General features: G+C 28.9%; 1 protein-coding gene across 1 annotated transcript; it reads left to right on the forward strand.

Annotated features, from left to right (window-relative positions):
* Nucleotides 1-12,572: 12,572 nt before the first annotated feature.
* On the forward strand, nt 12,573-18,153 carry LOC114163917 (ubiquitin carboxyl-terminal hydrolase 18-like). Its single transcript, XM_028048304.1, has 11 exons — nt 12,573-13,213; nt 13,394-13,595; nt 13,953-14,041; nt 14,127-14,212; nt 14,295-14,457; nt 14,569-14,692; nt 15,167-15,324; nt 16,433-16,517; nt 16,752-16,964; nt 17,079-17,140; nt 17,220-18,153. The coding sequence occupies exons 1-11, from the start codon at nt 12,933-12,935 to the stop codon at nt 17,893-17,895; spliced, it is 2,139 nt and encodes a 712-aa protein (XP_027904105.1). The 5' UTR covers nt 12,573-12,932; the 3' UTR covers nt 17,896-18,153.
* The last annotated feature ends 947 nt before the right edge of the window (nt 18,154-19,100 follow it).

Genomic DNA, 19,100 nt, shown 5'->3' on the forward strand with positions numbered 1-19,100 from the left:
AAAAATGGATTAAACCGTAGAGAGAGAAAATGGGTGTGTATGGGGACACTTTGGTTTTTAAATCCACAAGAAACCATTGCTGTTCCCCGCCTTTTCCCAAGTGCCACGGTGGTGCTGGTGCGGCGCGTGGAACCACGCGTCAGTGGGTTTACCGAATCAACTCACGTACTTTGAAGTTAATGACAATTGTCAGCAACAGTTTCTACTCCGCTTTTAACACACTTTTTCTTTTATTAAAAAAAAATATAATATATAAAATATAAATTTAATTCAATAAATTTTAGCCTAATCATAATTTTATATGTAACTTTTCTGGGTTTTGTTAACCATAGTTTAAGTCTTAGCATAATTATTTTAGAGTAAATATTTAGATAAAACCTCAATTTTAATTTAAAATAACCATAAAAAGAACACTCAAACGTTTTATAAACGAAAATTTCATAAATAACCACAAATAAAATTTTCCAGATTTTATATAAATATCCGTCAAGCAATGTGAAGTGGTGTTATCTATTCCACGATCGGGTGGTTGCTTTAGTTTGTAAACCAAGCTTCTTTGATTATTTGTAATAGGTTAGGGAAAGCAAGGGTAGATTGATTAAATAAACCAAACATTATATGTCATTGTCCATAAAAGGAAGATAATACTAGTTTAACATTTGGATTGTATAATATTAGCCTATGTTATTTAGAAGGCAAAGAAAATTAATCAACTTTAACCATATGATTGCACCTTTGTTTGAAAACCATTCCGACCAAATTCAACTAAAACTTTTTATAAGCCTTCGTACAAACTTAGAAAAAACTCCAAAAAAAAAATGGATTGAAAAACTAATTTCCAAACACATGTTTAAATTATATCTCCCATGTGTCCGTCTCCTAACGCCCCTGTTACGCATACATAATACAATTAATTAAACAAAAATAAATAAATCAATTAAAACATGAAAATAAACAAACAAAATAACGATCACATGCGAACAATTTAAAATATACAATTTTACTTTTAAAATTTAATTAAATGAGGAATTTATTCACAAATAAAGTAATTAATATGAAATTGAGCCACGGTGGCGCGTAGAAAACTCGCTGCTCACGTCATGCGATCGTGTCGTATCGTTAAGCGTTGTTTCCTTTTCAGTTTGGTCTTATTCACTCAAAATCATTCATGCATATATTGGCTAAGCTTAAACACACCAATTTTTAAGGGTTAAATATGTTTTTGGTCCCTCAAGTTTGAGCGAAAGTTGGGTTTAGTCCCTCATCAAAACTTTTGACCAATTTAGTCCTTCATCTTCCAAAATGCGTGAATTTAGTCTTTTTAACCAAATTTTGTTAAGTTTATCTGACATTTCAAGCGCATTTCATGATAGTATTTAAATTATTTATACTGTTTGACACATTTTTGCTTCAATGTTAACTTAAATACTATCATGAAATGCGCTCGAAACGTCAGATAAACTTAACAAAATTTGGTTAAAAGGACTAAATTCACGTATTTTGAAAGATAAAAGACTAAATTGGTCAAAAGTTTTGATGAGGGACTAATTCCAAATTTCGCTGAAACTTGAGGGACCAAAACCATATTTAACCCAATTTTTAATCCCATGATAATCAACCTTCCACGTGACACAATCCTTTTCCTACGTAGTTTAATAACTTAAAACAGATATTCTCATATTATCACAGGTCTTAGGTAGTGTTAATTTCATCTTAATTAAATATAAATTCACACTCTAATAATTATTTGTATATGATTTTTTTTAGCTTAAACTGTCCATACATGATAGATTTATTCTATATGTGAGAATTATGTCAACGTCAGGAACATGCATTAGATAAGATTTAATTAAGGATTGAGTCTAAAAAGGTTAATCATGGGTTGATTTAATAAGTTAAACATGATTAAGGAATGGTTAGCATTTTTCAAATAGTTTGTTATTAACAACAGCTCCACCTGAAGTGATAGCTTTGGACAACATCCTTAATAAGCGGATTGTCTTAAAATATTTATGGTTCATGAGACGCCATTAGTCTCTTTCACTTGTTATTTTTTTTTTTTTTATAGTAATTTGTTTTAATGGTATAAAAAAATAATAGTAAAAAAAATTAAAATATGTGTTTGGAATACAATCGTGAATCTAAGTCCTACATTGGTTAGAAATGAAAAAACAAAATATTATATAAGGATAAAGATCCATAAACACATTGTCTTAAACTTTTAGATTGAGAATGATGTCAATATCTTATGTGGTTGGACTCATGTTTCATTGGTGTTTGTTTTCTCCAATAAAACTTCTTCTATAAACCTAAAAAATATGTTACTATTTTTTATTATTAAAGTGATTGAATAACATAATTTTAACTGAGTTGACACAAGCAGAATGTTATAGAAACAGGGAAATGATGAAATGGGACCAAAGTATTGCCAAATTGAGGAAGCAGAATCCACAAATTCCGGAAATAAAGTTTGGAAGCATTTGCAGGTAACACCTTAGTCACAAAATAAAAAATATACACATAGCTCGGGCCCTTCTTTCTAAATTACTACAATTTCCTCTTAAATTTTACACTCAAAATAAATTCATATATCATTTCCCAGCAATATTTTTATGCATTTTCATTAAAACATATCATAAAAACACGATATGTGACTTAGCATGAATGTTAAAGACTCACTTAAAAAATACCAACTTTTATTCAATGTTGTCGTTTTAGTGACGTGAGCTCAAGGAGAAAAATAATTGTTGTGGTGATTTTCTTACCTAGTTTTAAATCTTTAATAAAAAAATGTTTCAGTTCAAACTTTTAAATAATAACTCTCTAGAGTCTCTACACTAAAGTTAAGTAGTGTTTGTTAAAATGTTGATGAAACGATAATATAAGTAAAATATGCAAAAATAATAAATTATTATAAATATTAAAAACACTTTTTCAAATCCATATTTTCCTATTTTATTTATTTCAATAAATGTACATTATACCACAATTTGAGTCTGCAACAACAATTATATGCCATCAATTCAAATTCAGAATAGTCAGTTTTATCTTGATTTCTATGTTTTAAAAATAATTGTTAAAAAACTTGCAAAATTTAGAAAAAGTTTTAATCAATAATTTTTTATTTTATCTATTTACATCTAATCTCACATATAATCACAAAATTCTTACGAAACAAGAGGAATGGAATTTGATATGTAAGGAAATAGTAAAATATATTTTGATTGAAATTCTGATCGGGCTGAAATGATCACTTAAATTATAAAATTAAAATAAAATTGAATCTATATTAATTTACATATTCAATTTAACTAAATAATTTTAATTAAATAGAAAACTAAATCTTACAATAAAAAAGAAAATTGAAAATAATAAGGACAGAGATTTTCTTTATAAGATTATAAAGGAATGATTGCTTACATTGATAATAATTTTTTTTTTTTGCATTATAACAAAAATATATTTAAAATCGAATTCGATTAAAAAACAAAGAAGTTTGTTTAGTTGCAAGGGGAGGTTAATTTAGGTAATGAATACAAAATATAGTGGAAAACAGCACTCCGGTTTTTGGTGCATAGTAAAATTTGGGTGTGTCCGCATATAATTGAACAAACTTGTATCTATCGTTGTCAACTTCTTCTTCCAACTAAACAATGCTCACATGCATTAACTTCACCATAATCTCAATTTAATAATACTAATCAAAATCCAATTAACTTTCTTTTCTCACCACTCATGCGCACTATATGCATCACACAATTTAATTCGCCCCAAAACTTAACCTTATGTTTCTTTTTCTTTCCAGTAAACAAATTCTGCAACTTGCGTTTTAAAAGTTTTTTTTTTCCTTTTATTTATATATAATTAATCCACCACTTACTTTATTATAATTGGGCTTAAATACAGTATTTTTCAGTAATAAATTATTTTATTTACTGCAACAGAATACAGTGTTATTTTTTTTTTCGAACAGTAGAATGCGCATTTATTGATCCATAGGTTGAAAAGCGACCGCATTTGGGCCCATAAGTACAATATATTTTTTTTGGTAACTTCGTTATTCTTTTTCTGGATTTTTGTCGCTCCCATGTTTTCCATCTGCACCTCCTTAAACATTAAAATTACCACTTTGTCCTTAAAAATTACTTTTGAATTATGCAATCTAGAAAATTTGTTTGAATTTGGACGGTATAATTTGAAAGTTATTTTTCACATCAACAAGTATTATCTATAATAATATATAAAGATATTTTTTTACAAATTTTTTTATAAAATCATCTATCTCTACTCTTTTCTTTTTCTCTACTTATCAACAATTATTCTCTTATCTTTCCTTATATATTTCACTTTATTTTTAATAAATATAATTTTATTTTATATATTAAATTAATGATATTATATTATCATCACCTATTAATATAATATCATGTATATTTAAAAAATGCATACACAAAGACATAACAACGTATATGTGTGTACACTAGTTTATAATAAAAGTTTCGCGTTATGTAATCTAGAGTGTCTCTTATAATCTAAAAATCACATTTTAACTTTCTTACCGTTTAATTCAAATTTTCATTCAGAATTATACAATAAAAAACATTTTCTATTAATTGATTACTCAATTTAAAATCATATTTTTGCATTCATAAATACGAACTCAAAATGTTGTTTTCAAAGAACAATTAAACCCACTTTTATTCGGAATTGTAATGCATTGGATTGTGTGTGAAGCTAATTCAATCAAAATTTAAATACCGAATGTGGCCATAATAAATAAAAAACATAGCTTGGCTAATAAACAATGGTAGACATTAGACATTAGATATTATGACAACTAATCCTATGTGAGATTTAGGTGGTAATTATATCTAAGTAGTTGGAGAGTAAGATGTGTTATAGTACACTATTAATTATTTTCATTTCTGTCCATACAAAACATAACACATTATTCCAATTTTCAAAACCACACCAACATTCATTTCAATCTTATTCTTTGCTTCAAAATTAACTTTATCTCACCACCTTTTTATTTCGGATAGAAAATTTCAACTAACTTTTTTTAGGGTTTTCTGGTCGTTTTTAAAGTTTTTTTTTTTCATACATTTTGCATTCAAAACTTTATGCATATAAGTGTGCATTTTTTTCTTGGTACATATTTTGCGATTTAAGTACATTATTTTGTGAAATTGATTACTTAAGTTATTTTCTCACGTATTTTATTACTATAATATACTTTATTATTAACAGTTGACAGTTAATTATTGTTAATAGACTTGTCACTTGACATAATAATTGATGACAAAATATTCTAACAGTGGTTGGCAAACAGGTAGAATTGACATGTTACCAGACATAAAATGTTGAAAAAATGAAATTAAGATGATAAAGTGGTAAATGTTAGAGTTTATACCTGTATACAAACAGAACCATTTTTTTTCCACAGTCATTTTTAATTTTATTCTTTTAATAACTATTTTTTAAAATTAATATATTATTTTATTAATAATTGTTTCTTTAAATTTAATTAGTTTTTTTTATTTGACCGTTTCTAAACTTAATTATTATTTTTATTATAAAATCATCCAACAAAATAAATATAAATTATTTGTAATAAAGTTACAACATTATTTTAATTTTATAATTACAACCAAATAATGATAATAATAATAATTTTATTATTTTTTACTCTCATAAAAATTGTAACGTTTTCACTAGTATTTAATAAAAAAGTAAATGATAAAAATATCACAAGGACAATATTGAAACACCTCTCTTGTTTAACGATTATAAACTATTTAAACATTTGATTTATTTAATTAATGGATAAGAAATGATTTATATTATTATTTCAATGTACTATCGTCGTGTTAAATAATTACAATGTGAAATAAATTAAAAGTATGTATATTAAATTAAATTAAATTAATATAAATATCAGTGTGTACGTCCAAATATATTTTGGCTATGACAACATAGAACCTGATCTCGGTCTATGAGGTCAACATGTATCTAACTTACACTTACTCAAATTCATACCAATTGAATTATTAGTCACGTCACATGTAAGAGTTAAACTAGAAGATCCACAATTATTTATGATAACTCAAGATTAGTAAGTAATATCTAAAACTAAAAGTGTTTATATAAGAATTTTTGCAGAATATAGTTGACTCTCCAAGAACATATTCATTTGGTTTCCAAAATATGATTATTATATGAAAAACATGTTAAAAGTTAATACGATAATTTTATTCGCTGACTAATTTTATTTTAACCTAAGAAGTTTGTATAATTTATAAACTATTGTATTGTCAGGTGTGTGACTTGTCACGGTTAAACTCGTGGCTATGGAATGAACTTCCAAACAGGTATGATTGTTACGTTATTCTTTAAATAATTATATCATAATTAAGGTTTAATAGCATTTTTAATTTTCATTAGAATTATTGAATGTGTTTTAATTTAATTTTATTTTAATTTAGCTCTTTTTGTTAAGAATAGTTAATATATTTTCATTCACTAAGTTGACATTTTTAATAAACAATGTGATACCAATGTTACGGGTTATTTAAATTGTTAAGTCCTTACTTTTTAAATAATATAAACATTAATTTAAATTAAGAGATTATATAAAATATGTGATAAAAAATTACATTATAATAGATAATCAAAATATATAAAAAAATTCTAAAAAAAAAGATAAAAAACTATTAAAACTATAATTAATTTGGTCAGTATTTTTAAGAGTTGAAATACATAATAATAAATACAGTAATAATATGTATAACATTTTTTACTGAGTAGCCTACTAAGTCGGATGATTTATTTTGTGATTTGGAAGTTGTATAGTGAAAAATATATATGGAAGTTGTTTTCTTAGTTTGAACTTTTTTTATCAGTATTTATTTATTTTGTATCTTTGACACCGATATAACACTCAAATAAATTAATCTTTTATTATAATATAATATTTTATCGAGAAAAAATAAGTGTTAGACAAGAGTTATTTGAACAGTAGTGTGATTTTTTTTTTTTCTTTTAAAAAATTCGTACCTTTTCTCATTTTGTATTTTTAAAATTTTACATATATTCTACCTCTAGTCGAATGTGAACACATTAATGTCACATTAATAGTTAATGCTAAAATCATATATGTTATCATTGAAATATCACATCACCATGACAGGTTATACACCGATCCTTAACTTTTTCATGTCAATAGTCAACTGCAATAGTTATCAATTAAGTAACAATAATAAATAATTGGATTAAATAGTTAAAATTTAAAATATATGTCATTAAATTTAAAAGTAATAACAATTAATTAAGGAAATGTACGATAAAATTAGGTTGGCAATAATTTTCAAGATGGCACAGTAAAATCGAAAATTTCAATTTTTTTTTCCGGTTCGTTTAGCTTATCTATTTCATGGGTAAAAATACGAATCAGTTCGATCGAATTAATTGATTACTTTTATCAATTAAAATGAAAATAACTTTAAAATATAATTTTTAAAAAATATAAATATAATAATATTGCGAGCTTAAATAATTAACTTTATAAATTAAATATAATTATTAATTATAATAAAATAATTTAATATTTAAATATAATAATTATTTTGATAATTTTATAAAAACATTATTTAATTAATCAATCAATACATATAAATAAAATTAAAAATTTGAAAAATAATTAAAAAACAATAAAATAAATAATTTAAAATGTGATGGACCGGTCCATATCTGACCTGTATTTTATGGATCTATAAAAGATAATACCAAATCAACTTACATCGTTCTGATAATTTTAATTAAGATAGATATTGAAGACATAGTAATTAAAATAATTAAAATATTTTATTTTTATTTAAAATGTTTGAAAAATTACACACAATTTAAACTCATGTATTTATTTTTTGTAAAAATTGGAGACCGTTTCTAATATTAGATAATAATTATATAAAGGTGTCCCACAAAATCGGATTGAAGAAGTGAAAATTGAAATTTCTCGAAGAAAAAAAAAATTTACTCCGAAAAAAATTATTATATGACTTTTATTAAATCATTCACGTTTTTGTTTGTTTTCACTAAATAGAAAAATAATTACAATATGGCTAATTTTTGTATTATATGTAACGTGTATTATATATTTCTTTTCTCCATTCCTTTCCATATATGAAAGAAAAAACATTTAGGTGCATTCCATATCCATGTTTTACCAGAAAAAAAAAAAACTTTTAACTGTTATGATTTAATGATTGTCCATTGATTTGATACATTTACTCATATGATTCATTACCTTGTATGGTAAATATTTGTATTAATTAAGTTGATTTGTTTCCTTTCTGGATTACATATTGTATCTATAAATAGGACTCTTCCTATCAATAATAATACATAGATGAGTTGCTCTCTATTCTCTCATTCTCTATTCTCTCTTGTTCTTCTCTTCTCTATTATCTGTCGTCATCCTCTATGTTATTCGATTTATTTTATAACACGTTATCAGCACAATGCTCCAACCAATTGAGGACTAGTGGAAGCTTTTTCTCTATAACGACAATGTTATGCGTGTCTCAATCCAGACTCTTTCTAATCCTTTCTCAAATTATAATTATAATTTTACCTTATATTATTCCTCTTGTGATAAGAATTATTTAACTTTATCAATTTTTATCTTCGTCTTATTATTTTTATTTTGACGGTGATTATTATTATTAATATAATTATTTTATGTGCTAGTTCTAAACACACAAAATGCTGCAAAATTTGGATGTGACCCTTGATATTACAAGGAAGAATTCCTTATATTGGATTTTAAATGTTGAAATATATTTAGATGCAATGAATATTGTGATACAATTAAATATAGAAATAAAGCATCTAAGCAACATGACAAAAATATATATTGTGAAAAGAGATTTCACAAATATTGTGAATTTATTTCATGCCTATGTATGGCTGGCTGGACAAAGCAATAAAGCTTTTGATGAAAAATCATGAGATCCGCCTAATATGCTCCATTCCCAGAAGTGAATGCAGCAATCAATATTATGAATGAATTTATTTCATGCCTTTGTATGGCTGAACGAACAAAGCAATGAGCTTTTGACCTCAAGCAAATCATGAAACCTGTCCAAATTGGTTCTGCTTCATTCCCAGAAGTGAATGCAACAACATTTTATTTATATTTTCATGATCGTGATCATGATCTTGATTTTGGACATGGTTATAAAGAAAATTTCAAAGACACATTTTGTCATCAAAAGTGGCATAATAATGTGAAAAAAAAGGAAAAGGAAAATGTGAAAATATTGACAAAAAGATGAAAGTATTTATTACCATTACGATGGTAAAGGCCATTTGAGTTGTACTTATTGTACACCAAAACATCTTACAAATAATGAGAAGAACATAGAAACACACTTTGCTTATGAAGATGGTGATTCTGATTATGGCCATATGGATGCTACTCATCTTGATATTGTTATTTTCTTTGCTAAAGAAAATGGAAGCATTGATCACCTCATCGATTATGAGAGTGTTAAAAAAAATAAATCTCATATTGATATTTACGTTTATATGAAAAACGAATGTTTGCACTAGTACCAAAAAGATATGTGTCTTATTGATAGTGCAACAACTTATACAATTCTCAAGAGTAATAAATTTTTCTCTTGTTTGATAATGCGAGACATCAATGTTAGTATTATTTATAGTACTACAAATATATTTGAAGACTCTAGAAGAGCTATTATACTTCTACCAAGAAGTTGAATAGAAACTTATTAAGTTTCAATGACATTTGTCTAAATGGATATTATATTGAGACAAACAATGAAAAAGCTATGAAATATCTTTATATCTCTATGATTGAGTTGAAAAAGAAAGTGTGTTGGAGAAATTATCAACATTCTCTTATAGTTTGTACTACAAGTTTATTAGTACAATTAAAATGTATGTCATAGTAAACCAGAAGTTTACAAATCAAAATGATTGACATGATCAGTTATTATGATGCGAAAAAAAAAGGGTTGAAAAACTCATGTGGACATGTTTGAAGCGTGATAGACCTATTGGTTCCAAATATAAAAACTCTTGAATGAGAAAGGGAGCTAAAATGCAAAATGACCTAATCGAAAAGGTTAAAATCCCAAAAGATTCATTTGACATAATTAATGGTTCGGTTCCATAAGAACCTCAGGTACCTGAAATGGTTGAAAATGATGAGATCTCAATAAATTATATCATCAATCATATAATATGAAACCAAAATGAAGTTAACATTGTCAAAACTTTTACTTATAACATAGCGATGAATGCTATGAATGACAATGAGGATCAATAAGCAATGATCATTGAAGATTGTCGGCAAAGAAAAGATTGGCCAAAAATGAAAATATGCAAAGAAGCATAATTATATTTGTTTGCTAAACGAAAGGTTTTTGAACATATAGTTCGCACACCTAAAGTTATGAAACCCGTTGGGTACATATGGATTTTTGCGCAAAAATCAAATTAAAAATGATGAAATTATTAGATACAAAGCATAATTGGTTGCTCAAGGTTGTTCACAAAACCTTGTATTGATTAATGAAAAAACATGTTCACTAGTATTGGATGCAACAACATTGCAATATTCAATTATCCTAGTTGCACAACAAGGTTTGCATTTACATCTAATGGATGATGTTACAATCTATTCGTGCAGTTCTTTTGAGAATCATATTTATTTGAAAATCCCTGAAGGATTTTATTTGTCCAACAAGACAAACTCTAAAGAGGGTTATTCAATAAAATTGAACATGCTCTTTTAATGATTAAAGAAATCAAGACGTGTGTGGCATAACCGTCTTATTGAGTACTTATTAAAAGAAGGATATAAAAATGATCCTATTTGTTCTTGTATTTATATGAAAAGATCCAAATAATGAATTTGCCATAATTATTGTTTATGTAGATGACATAAACATCGTTGGAATTCCTAATGAGCTCACAAAGACAATTGATTACTCAAAGAAATAATTTGAGATGAATGATCTTTGAAGGGCAAAGTCTTATTTGAAATTAGAAATTGAGTATTTAAATAAAGGTGTTTTTATACGTCAAGAAACTTATATAATTAAGGTGCTTAAAATGTTCTAAATGGACAAGTCATGTCCATTATGCACTCCAATAGTTGTGAGGTCGTTAGATGTTGATAAAGACTCTTCTTAGACCTCAAGAAAATGATAAAGATCTTCTTGGTCTAGAAGCACCATATTTTAGTGTCATAGAAACACTAATGTATCTTGCGAATTATACTCGATCTAATATTGCATTTGCTATAAATTTGTTAAGCCAGATATAGTTCTTCAACTACAAGAAGAAAATGGTTTGGAGTAAAACATATACTTCGTTACTTTAAGGGTACTACAAATATGAGCTTATTCCATCCAAATGATTTAGATTCAGACCAATGGGTTATGGATATGCATGTTATTTTACATATTCTTACAATGTCACAATGGTTTATCACAAACAAGATGTTTGTACACATGTGGTAGCACAATGGTTTCATGAAGGTATATGAAACAAACCATAGTAGCAACATCGTCTAATCATACAAAATTACGAGGAAAGTTGTGAATATGTTTGGTTAAGGTTTATAATTCAACATGTGCAAGAAACTTGTGACTATCCCCGAGAAAGATGGAATCAACAACCATATATGAAGACAATAGTGTATTGTTCAATTGAAAGGATGATATAGATATCCAAAAATTCGTTCATCTAAAAATATGACAAGTCTATTTGTAAAGTTTTTGCCAAGAAAATTTTTTGAGTAAATGACTCACAAATTCGGACTCTGTCACCTTAATGATGTAAATTTACATGAGGGAGAGAAATAGAATATGTGATGAACAATATTGTATTAAAGAATACAGAATGTTGTACTCTTTTTCCTTCACTAGGTTTTTTATCCCAAAGGGTTTTTCCTAATAAAGTTTTAACAAGGCACATTCTTTATCAATGAACACTTAAGGGGGAGTGTTATGAATTAATGATTGTCCATTGATTTGATTTTGATTTGATACATTTACTCATATGATTCATTACTCTTTATGGTAAATATTTGTATTAACTAAGTTGATTTGTTTCCTCTATAGATTACATATTGTATCTATAAATAAGACTTTTTCTATCAATACATAGATGAGTGGCTCCCTATTCTCTCATTCTCTATTCTCTCTTGTTCTTCTCTTTTCTATTATCTGTTGTTATTCTCTATATTATTCGATTTATTTCATAACATTAACAACTTTTTTCGACATTATTCTCTTCTCCATTTCATTCATATTAAAACAGAATCCAAAGTAAAAAAAAAAAAAAATCAGGTGAACCGTTTTATCTTTTATTTAATGTTCAGACATGACAAAAATCAAATAAAGTATCCTTTTAAATACGTATCCAAACGCGCTTATCTTGACGGAAGGATATTTTTGTCAATGAAATCGAAAGTACTTTTAAGGTATAGCACCGCCTAATGTGTAGCGAATAACTTTGTGTTTGGAGAAAGAAAAAGAAAAGGGAAATACTGAGAGAGGGCAAACAAATCAGGAAACCGCATAAGCACGTCAGAACGAGATAAAAAGGCAAGAAAACTGAACTTACTAAACAAATCGCTCCAACCTTATTTTTATCGAAACTCTGTTCCTCAATCGCACTTGTTCTGTTTCACAAAATAAAACTAACTCACCAAGAAAAAGGGAAACCAAACCACACTGTTCTTACACAACACCATCACACCAAGAAGAAGAAGAAGAAAAAGAATCTGAAGCGAAAAGCCCCAATCCAATCGCGCGTTCCACATATGTAGGAAGAAGAGTTCAGTGATGGAGAGAAGAAAATGAAAAGGCGTGAGATCGCGGAAAGGGTGATCGTAGATGCTTGTCTCGGGAGTGTCCTCATCATCATGGGATCTCAAATGGCTTCTGCAATTCGTGTTCTCCGCGTTCGTCTTGGCGATGGGGTTGCACGCGCTCGTGAAGAACACCGCCTCCAAGTACTTCGAGGTTGACGCCACTTTCGAAGGGGAACAACACCAGCACCACCAGCACCACCGCCACGACGCCATGCCCGGACTTCTCATGGACGATTCTGTCTGCGCCGTTTGTCGCAACCCCGGCAGCAAGAAGTGTTCGCGATGCAAATCCGTTCGTTACTGGTTCGTATATTTCAACACGTTAAAAACGTTTGATTTGTTTTTGTTGTCGGTTTTTTCTGTGCTGCTGTGAATTTAAGGTTGACCTTTTTATATCGATTTTTATTTGTTTGATTGTGTGTTTGTGTTTCTCCGAGTTGAATGAAATTGATAGGAGAATTTACTTTGGGTTGGTTTTTTCAGCTCACAAGCATGCCAACAGGCGCACTGGAAATCTGAGCATAAGATGAGATGCAAAGAGTTTCAGAAGCAAGGAGTTTCACAAAATGGATTAATTAATCGAGGGTTCAAAGCTTCTGCTGCTGTGAATAGAAGTACAACATCAATTGCTCTCATTCCCGAATGTGGTCGCGGAATTTCCAGGCCTATCAAGCAGCTTAAGGATGTAAGAGTGTCTTTGGTTTCTATTTTTAAAGTTTGTTTTTAGTTTTTAAAATGCGATTGGATGAGGTTGCTTAGACAGGAGGTGGAGGAACAAAGTGATTTGGTCATTTCTGTTTTTCTGGAAACAATTTTCAAAATAGATTCTTAACTAGAACTTTATTGCTGAGTAACGTTAAATTGGTTTAGGAAACAGTTTTTAAAACCAAAAATTAAGAAGGAAATCAAACATGTACCTAGTTTTCTCTCTGTTTTTCAAATTATGAGTATATTGGTAACATTACATGATACATTCCTTACCGAGTTGAATCGTTATGTTTTCTGCCCTTTGCACTCAAATAATCTGTTTTTGGGTTTACAGGTTCTTTTTCCTTATGATGATTTTGTCAATTTGTTTAACTGGGACAAACCAGGATTTCCTCCATGTGGACTGTTAAATTGTGGAAACAGGTTTACCTTCTTTACACGCTATACTACTGATACATTGGAATTAGAGGATTCGGTGGAATTTAACTTATAATGCAAATTTGTGCAGCTGCTTTGCCAATGTTGTTCTTCAATGTCTCTCTTTCACAAGGCCACTTATTGCTTACCTATTGGAGAAGGGACACCGGAGTGAATGTAATGTCACAAATTAGACCTTTCAATTTTTGGTGGATCTTGGTTATTCCTCATGCTTACTCGGTTGCATATGGCTTTATAGGCTGTCATAATGATTGGTGCTTTCTATGTGAATTTGAAACCCATGTTGAAAAAGTAAGGCTAAGTTCTAAAGCGTTTTCTACAATGAATATTCTGTCTCGTTTGCCTAATATTGGTGGTACACTGGGTTATGGAAGACAAGAAGATGCACACGAGTTCATGAGGTTCATATTGTTCTTTGAATCAGTGTTATTTGACTTTCAATAATAAATTGTGCTTTAACTATTTTGAAGGGTGTCTTATAGGTTTTCCCAATATGTTAATGATGTTTGTAGGTTTTCCATTGATGCCATGCAATCAGTTTGCCTTGATGAATTTGGTGGAGAAAAAGCTGTTCCTCCCAAGCTTCAGGAAACAACTCTTATCCAACACATTTTTGGTGGCCACCTTCAATCTGAGGTTAGATTCTAACTTGACCAAAATCTAAGTTTTCTGGTTTGAGTATTTTTTTTTATGTATTTTAGAGAAATGGCAGTTTTAAAGTAAATATGTTTCAAAATTTTGGGTATGTTTGCCAATGAAGGCGTAAACCTAGAAAAAATATTTTAGCCACTTTTGAAGCTTAAAATGGTGGGCGGATACACTGTATGGCACATTTCATTAAGGAGTAATAATGAGGTGCTCAATTTAACTCGTAACCTGGAATTGGTCTATTGTGGTGAGTGAGAAAAGCTGAACAGCAACTGAGTTCTAATCGTGAGTAAGATTCAACCTGTAATATGTTTTTCTTTCTCATGCACTCCATGTTTTAATCTCCACAGGGATTAGTCTTGTGGATATTGGATATTTGAAATGTTTAAGCCTTCCTTTTTCTTTGAGTGATTATCAATGCAGCTGACACTGCCATCTGTCATGTTTTTTGCTAAAAAACAGGTGATTTGTACCGAATGTGAGAAGAATTCTAATCAGTATGAAAATATGATGGATTTGACAGTTGAAATTCATGGAGATGCTGCTTCCCTGGAGGAATGTCTGGACCAGTTTACTGCCAAAGAGTGGCTTCATGGAGATAATATGTATAAATGTGACGGGTAAGGTTGCTTGGAAAAATATGTACAAGTATGATAAATTTCATTACCATGTATATAGAAATCCTGCTTCAAAAGTGACCATTGTTATAATATGAACGCCTGTATTAGAATAATACTAAATTATTGTTTGAATATTTGGTTGACCATCCATATGCTCATTAGATTAGAATAATCAATTACTGATTTATAAGCTTCAGAGTAGTTTTTAGCCTATTGGTATTATTCTATAACTGACTTCAGATCAATCAAACACTAACACAATTTCTCTCACTGCTTCATTTTTTCTAAATAACCATAATATGCTTTTGAATTGAAAAAAAGTCTGAAATTAATTTTACTTCTGTTTTTTCCTCGTTTATACTATAATTTTTAGTCAACTTGTTTCATATTTAAATGTGTCTTTTAACACATTTTCTCTCACTGCGCATAGTTCTTTTTGAATTGTAAAAAAGTAGGAAATTAATTTATTTCTGTATTTTTCCTGATTATATTGCAATTTTTTATCAACTAATTTCATTTTTAAAGGTCTTTGTTAATTATTTATCTTTGTTTTTTTAATTTTTGTGTATATATTCTGATATCTCAGCCGAGGCACTAATTTAGAGAGCGATTTGTAAATAGGGAATTTTTGTGGAAAAATCTGGTTATTTCATAAAATCTAGAATGCTGATGATAGTGTTTAATTCTTAGTAAATGGGTTTATGTTTAATTCAATTTTACGAAACCAACATGTAAGTTGAGGATTGCACCCGAGTTATATATTATAATATGGCTTATTCTTAGTTGATGTGAGATTTTCAACACATTTTCTCACGTCAGAATGAATATTTTGAGTGTCAGATCAAATATTTATGGGTGGTCTAACATAAGTACGATAATGGTGACATAATAGTCCTAGGTTGTAAATGATACCATCTTCGTAAGTGGGTTTATGTCTAACTCAATTCTACAAAACTAACTTGTAAGATGAGGATTGCATCTTACTTGTATATTATAATTTGACTTCATTCCTAATCAATTTGAGATCTCTAACATTAATGGTGTGCTTTTGGTTTTGGCAGGTAGATCTTGTCATTTTAACTGAGTTCTTTTTTTTTCCTGTTTGCAGGTGCAAGGGCTATGTCAAGGCATGGAAACGTCTCACAGTTAAACGAGCTCCAAATATTCTTACAATTGCCTTGAAAAGATTTCAGGTCTGACTAATTTTATCCATATAGTTGCTGAGTTGTTGATAGACGCTTTAAGCAATATAAATATCTGTTCATATGTTTAGTTATAATTTCCCCTTCTAAAAATGTGCCTCATGTGGGTGTAAATTGTCTAGATGTTCATACGTTCATACTTTGTCATCACATTAAGAGTTGAATATTTCTTGAAAATGACAATTTTTATCATCTTGTTTTTTCTGGGTTGTTGTTAACAAGCAGAGTGGGAGGTTTGGGAAACTTAACAAGAGAGTAGCTTTCCCGGAGACTTTAGACCTTAGCCCTTACATGAGTGAAGTTGGAGATGGATCTGATATTTATAAGCTATACGCAGTCGTGGTACATATTGATATGCTAAATGCTTCATTTTTTGGTCATTACATCTGCTACATCAAGGATTTCTGTGGGAACTGGTATAGAATAGATGATTGGAAGGTAACTTTCACTGTCTCTCCATGAAACTTTGAACATTTTCCTCTTTTGTTTACTGTAATCTGTGGTGTGTTTGAAGTTCAAGTACCCTTTTTTGAATTCGATTATGATGCTCAGGTCGTTGGAGTGGAGTTGGAAGAGGTGCTTTCTCAGAGCGCTTATATGCTGTTGTATAGCAGGTATGCTAGTGACCATGCCTAAAGGATGAGATGCTCTTTGAACTCAGGTTAACCTCATTTTCTTTCAATACAATGACAGGGTTCATGCTCGAGCTTCAGGACTTCAAAGTATAGTCTCGCCGGAGACGGCAGAGGTGCAGCCTAGCTCAACTGAACACGCCGAATGCCTCCCGGAATCGAAAACTGAGAATTACAGTAGTCCAGAAATGATTGAAGACATGCCTTTGGCTGAAACAAACTCCAGAGTTAAAAGAGAGCAGTCGAAGGATGTTGAAATTATTGATGTAAACGATCATGTCTCTGTCTGTAACGGTGTTGAATCATCATATATGCACGGTTCTGAAGCTGACAAAGACATGGGGGACGTAGAAGATTCAGATGGATCAAATACATGCTCATCTGTTTTAGAAGAGATTTCAGTCTGCATGGAAGAGCAAGATGAGAGTGATTTGGCTAAGTCGATTCCTACTTTGTCTGTGCCTAATAATGGCTCTTGTGTTTCAGTGGATTATGAAAACGCAAGAGAAGATTCAGATTCAAATCAGGCAGATGCGATTAAAAGCATAGTGACAGCAAATGGCTTTGCAGATCATAGCAACGGTTATGTCAGTGCAAACAGATACGATGATGTCCCAGTGGAAGACGGTGATGGTTCTTTTTTCAGTGAAACAACCTCGGCTGAAAAGCATGGGAAATTGGCCTCCGACAAATACGAATGTGAGAAAGGAAACAGAGTTAAGGAAGTGGAAATATGAGGGAATAAAAAAATTGATGATGTAGGTGCAGCTGTTTTTGTGATTTGTTAATATCAATTTGATTATCCCATCATCAGAAAGAGGAGGTGAGTTGGGAAATTTTTGTCTGGGGTTTCATTATTTGTTGGAACCTTGGATCTTATTGTAACACTTCTATGTGGATTCTCTAATTATATCATTTAGTGACAATATATGTAACTCCTTACTCCTTCTGTTTTTTCTCTACCTAGTACGTAAAAAAACCAAGTTCTCCCAAAATATATATAACTACTGCTACTACCTTTTCATTTTATAATCTACGTCTGAAGTTTATGAAAGTTATTTGGGTATAATAGCCTAATACTGAAAATGAAAATTTAAACTGAAAGGGTTTTAGAACATCAGAGGATTAACCCATTTAAAGTTGTAAAATAATAAATAATAATGACATGACTAATTATTAAATCATATTTTGGTATTAGGTAATTACATAATTTTATATTTTATATTTATTTCAAATTTTTAGATTCATTTTTTTGTAATAAAATAAATTTTAAGTAATTTATGTTAAAAATGATTTTTTATTATAACATAAAATCGTGATTATTTTTCAATAAAATTAATGAATGTTTTATTTAAAAGAAAAATAAATAATAGTGGATATTAATATTTTAATTTGAAAGATAAATGGTAAAATATAATTTCATCTCGATAACTATTTTGAAATAATCATATGAATAATTTATTGAATTCAATTAGAAAACCATGAAAAAAAGGTTATATTGCCAACAAACACATGAAATAATTTTATCAAAATATAAATAAAAGACATTTATTTAAATACCGAAAACTATCATATGAAAATAATAAATACCAGATTAGTTTCTATTAAATTTCATATTTTTTTTATTAAAATCAATAAATAATTTGAGAGTAAAAAACAGAGCACAAACTATTAATTTGGCTCCTTGATTAATGATATTTTTGCCTCAGAATTTTTAAAATGTAATTCTTGAAGTATTAAATATCAAATAAATCCTTTCAATTATCTGTTTTACTAGTGATTAGAGATTAATTTTAAGAGAGAAAAAAAACTTAAAAATGATTCAGTAGATTTTTTCTAAATTTAAGACGTTATTTTCATAGTGTTTACTTAAAATAAAATCTATTTAAGAGAAAAAAATACTATTAGTGGTGGCTTATTCCAAAAACAAACATAAAGACAT

The sequence above is a fragment of the Vigna unguiculata genome, chromosome 9 (genome assembly GCF_004118075.2).
Source record: "Vigna unguiculata cultivar IT97K-499-35 chromosome 9, ASM411807v1, whole genome shotgun sequence".
NCBI lineage: Eukaryota > Viridiplantae > Streptophyta > Magnoliopsida > Fabales > Fabaceae > Vigna > Vigna unguiculata.

Coding starts and splice junctions, on each gene's coding strand:
- LOC114163917 (XM_028048304.1), top strand. CDS start 12,933: ATGCTTGTCTCGGGAGTGTCCTCATCATCATGGGATCTCAAATGGCTT. Junction 13,214..13,393: donor TGCAAATCCGTTCGTTACTG/GTTCGTATATTT, acceptor TGGTTTTTTCAG/CTCACAAGCATGCCAACAGG. Junction 14,693..15,166: donor GTGGCCACCTTCAATCTGAG/GTTAGATTCTAA, acceptor GCTAAAAAACAG/GTGATTTGTACCGAATGTGA.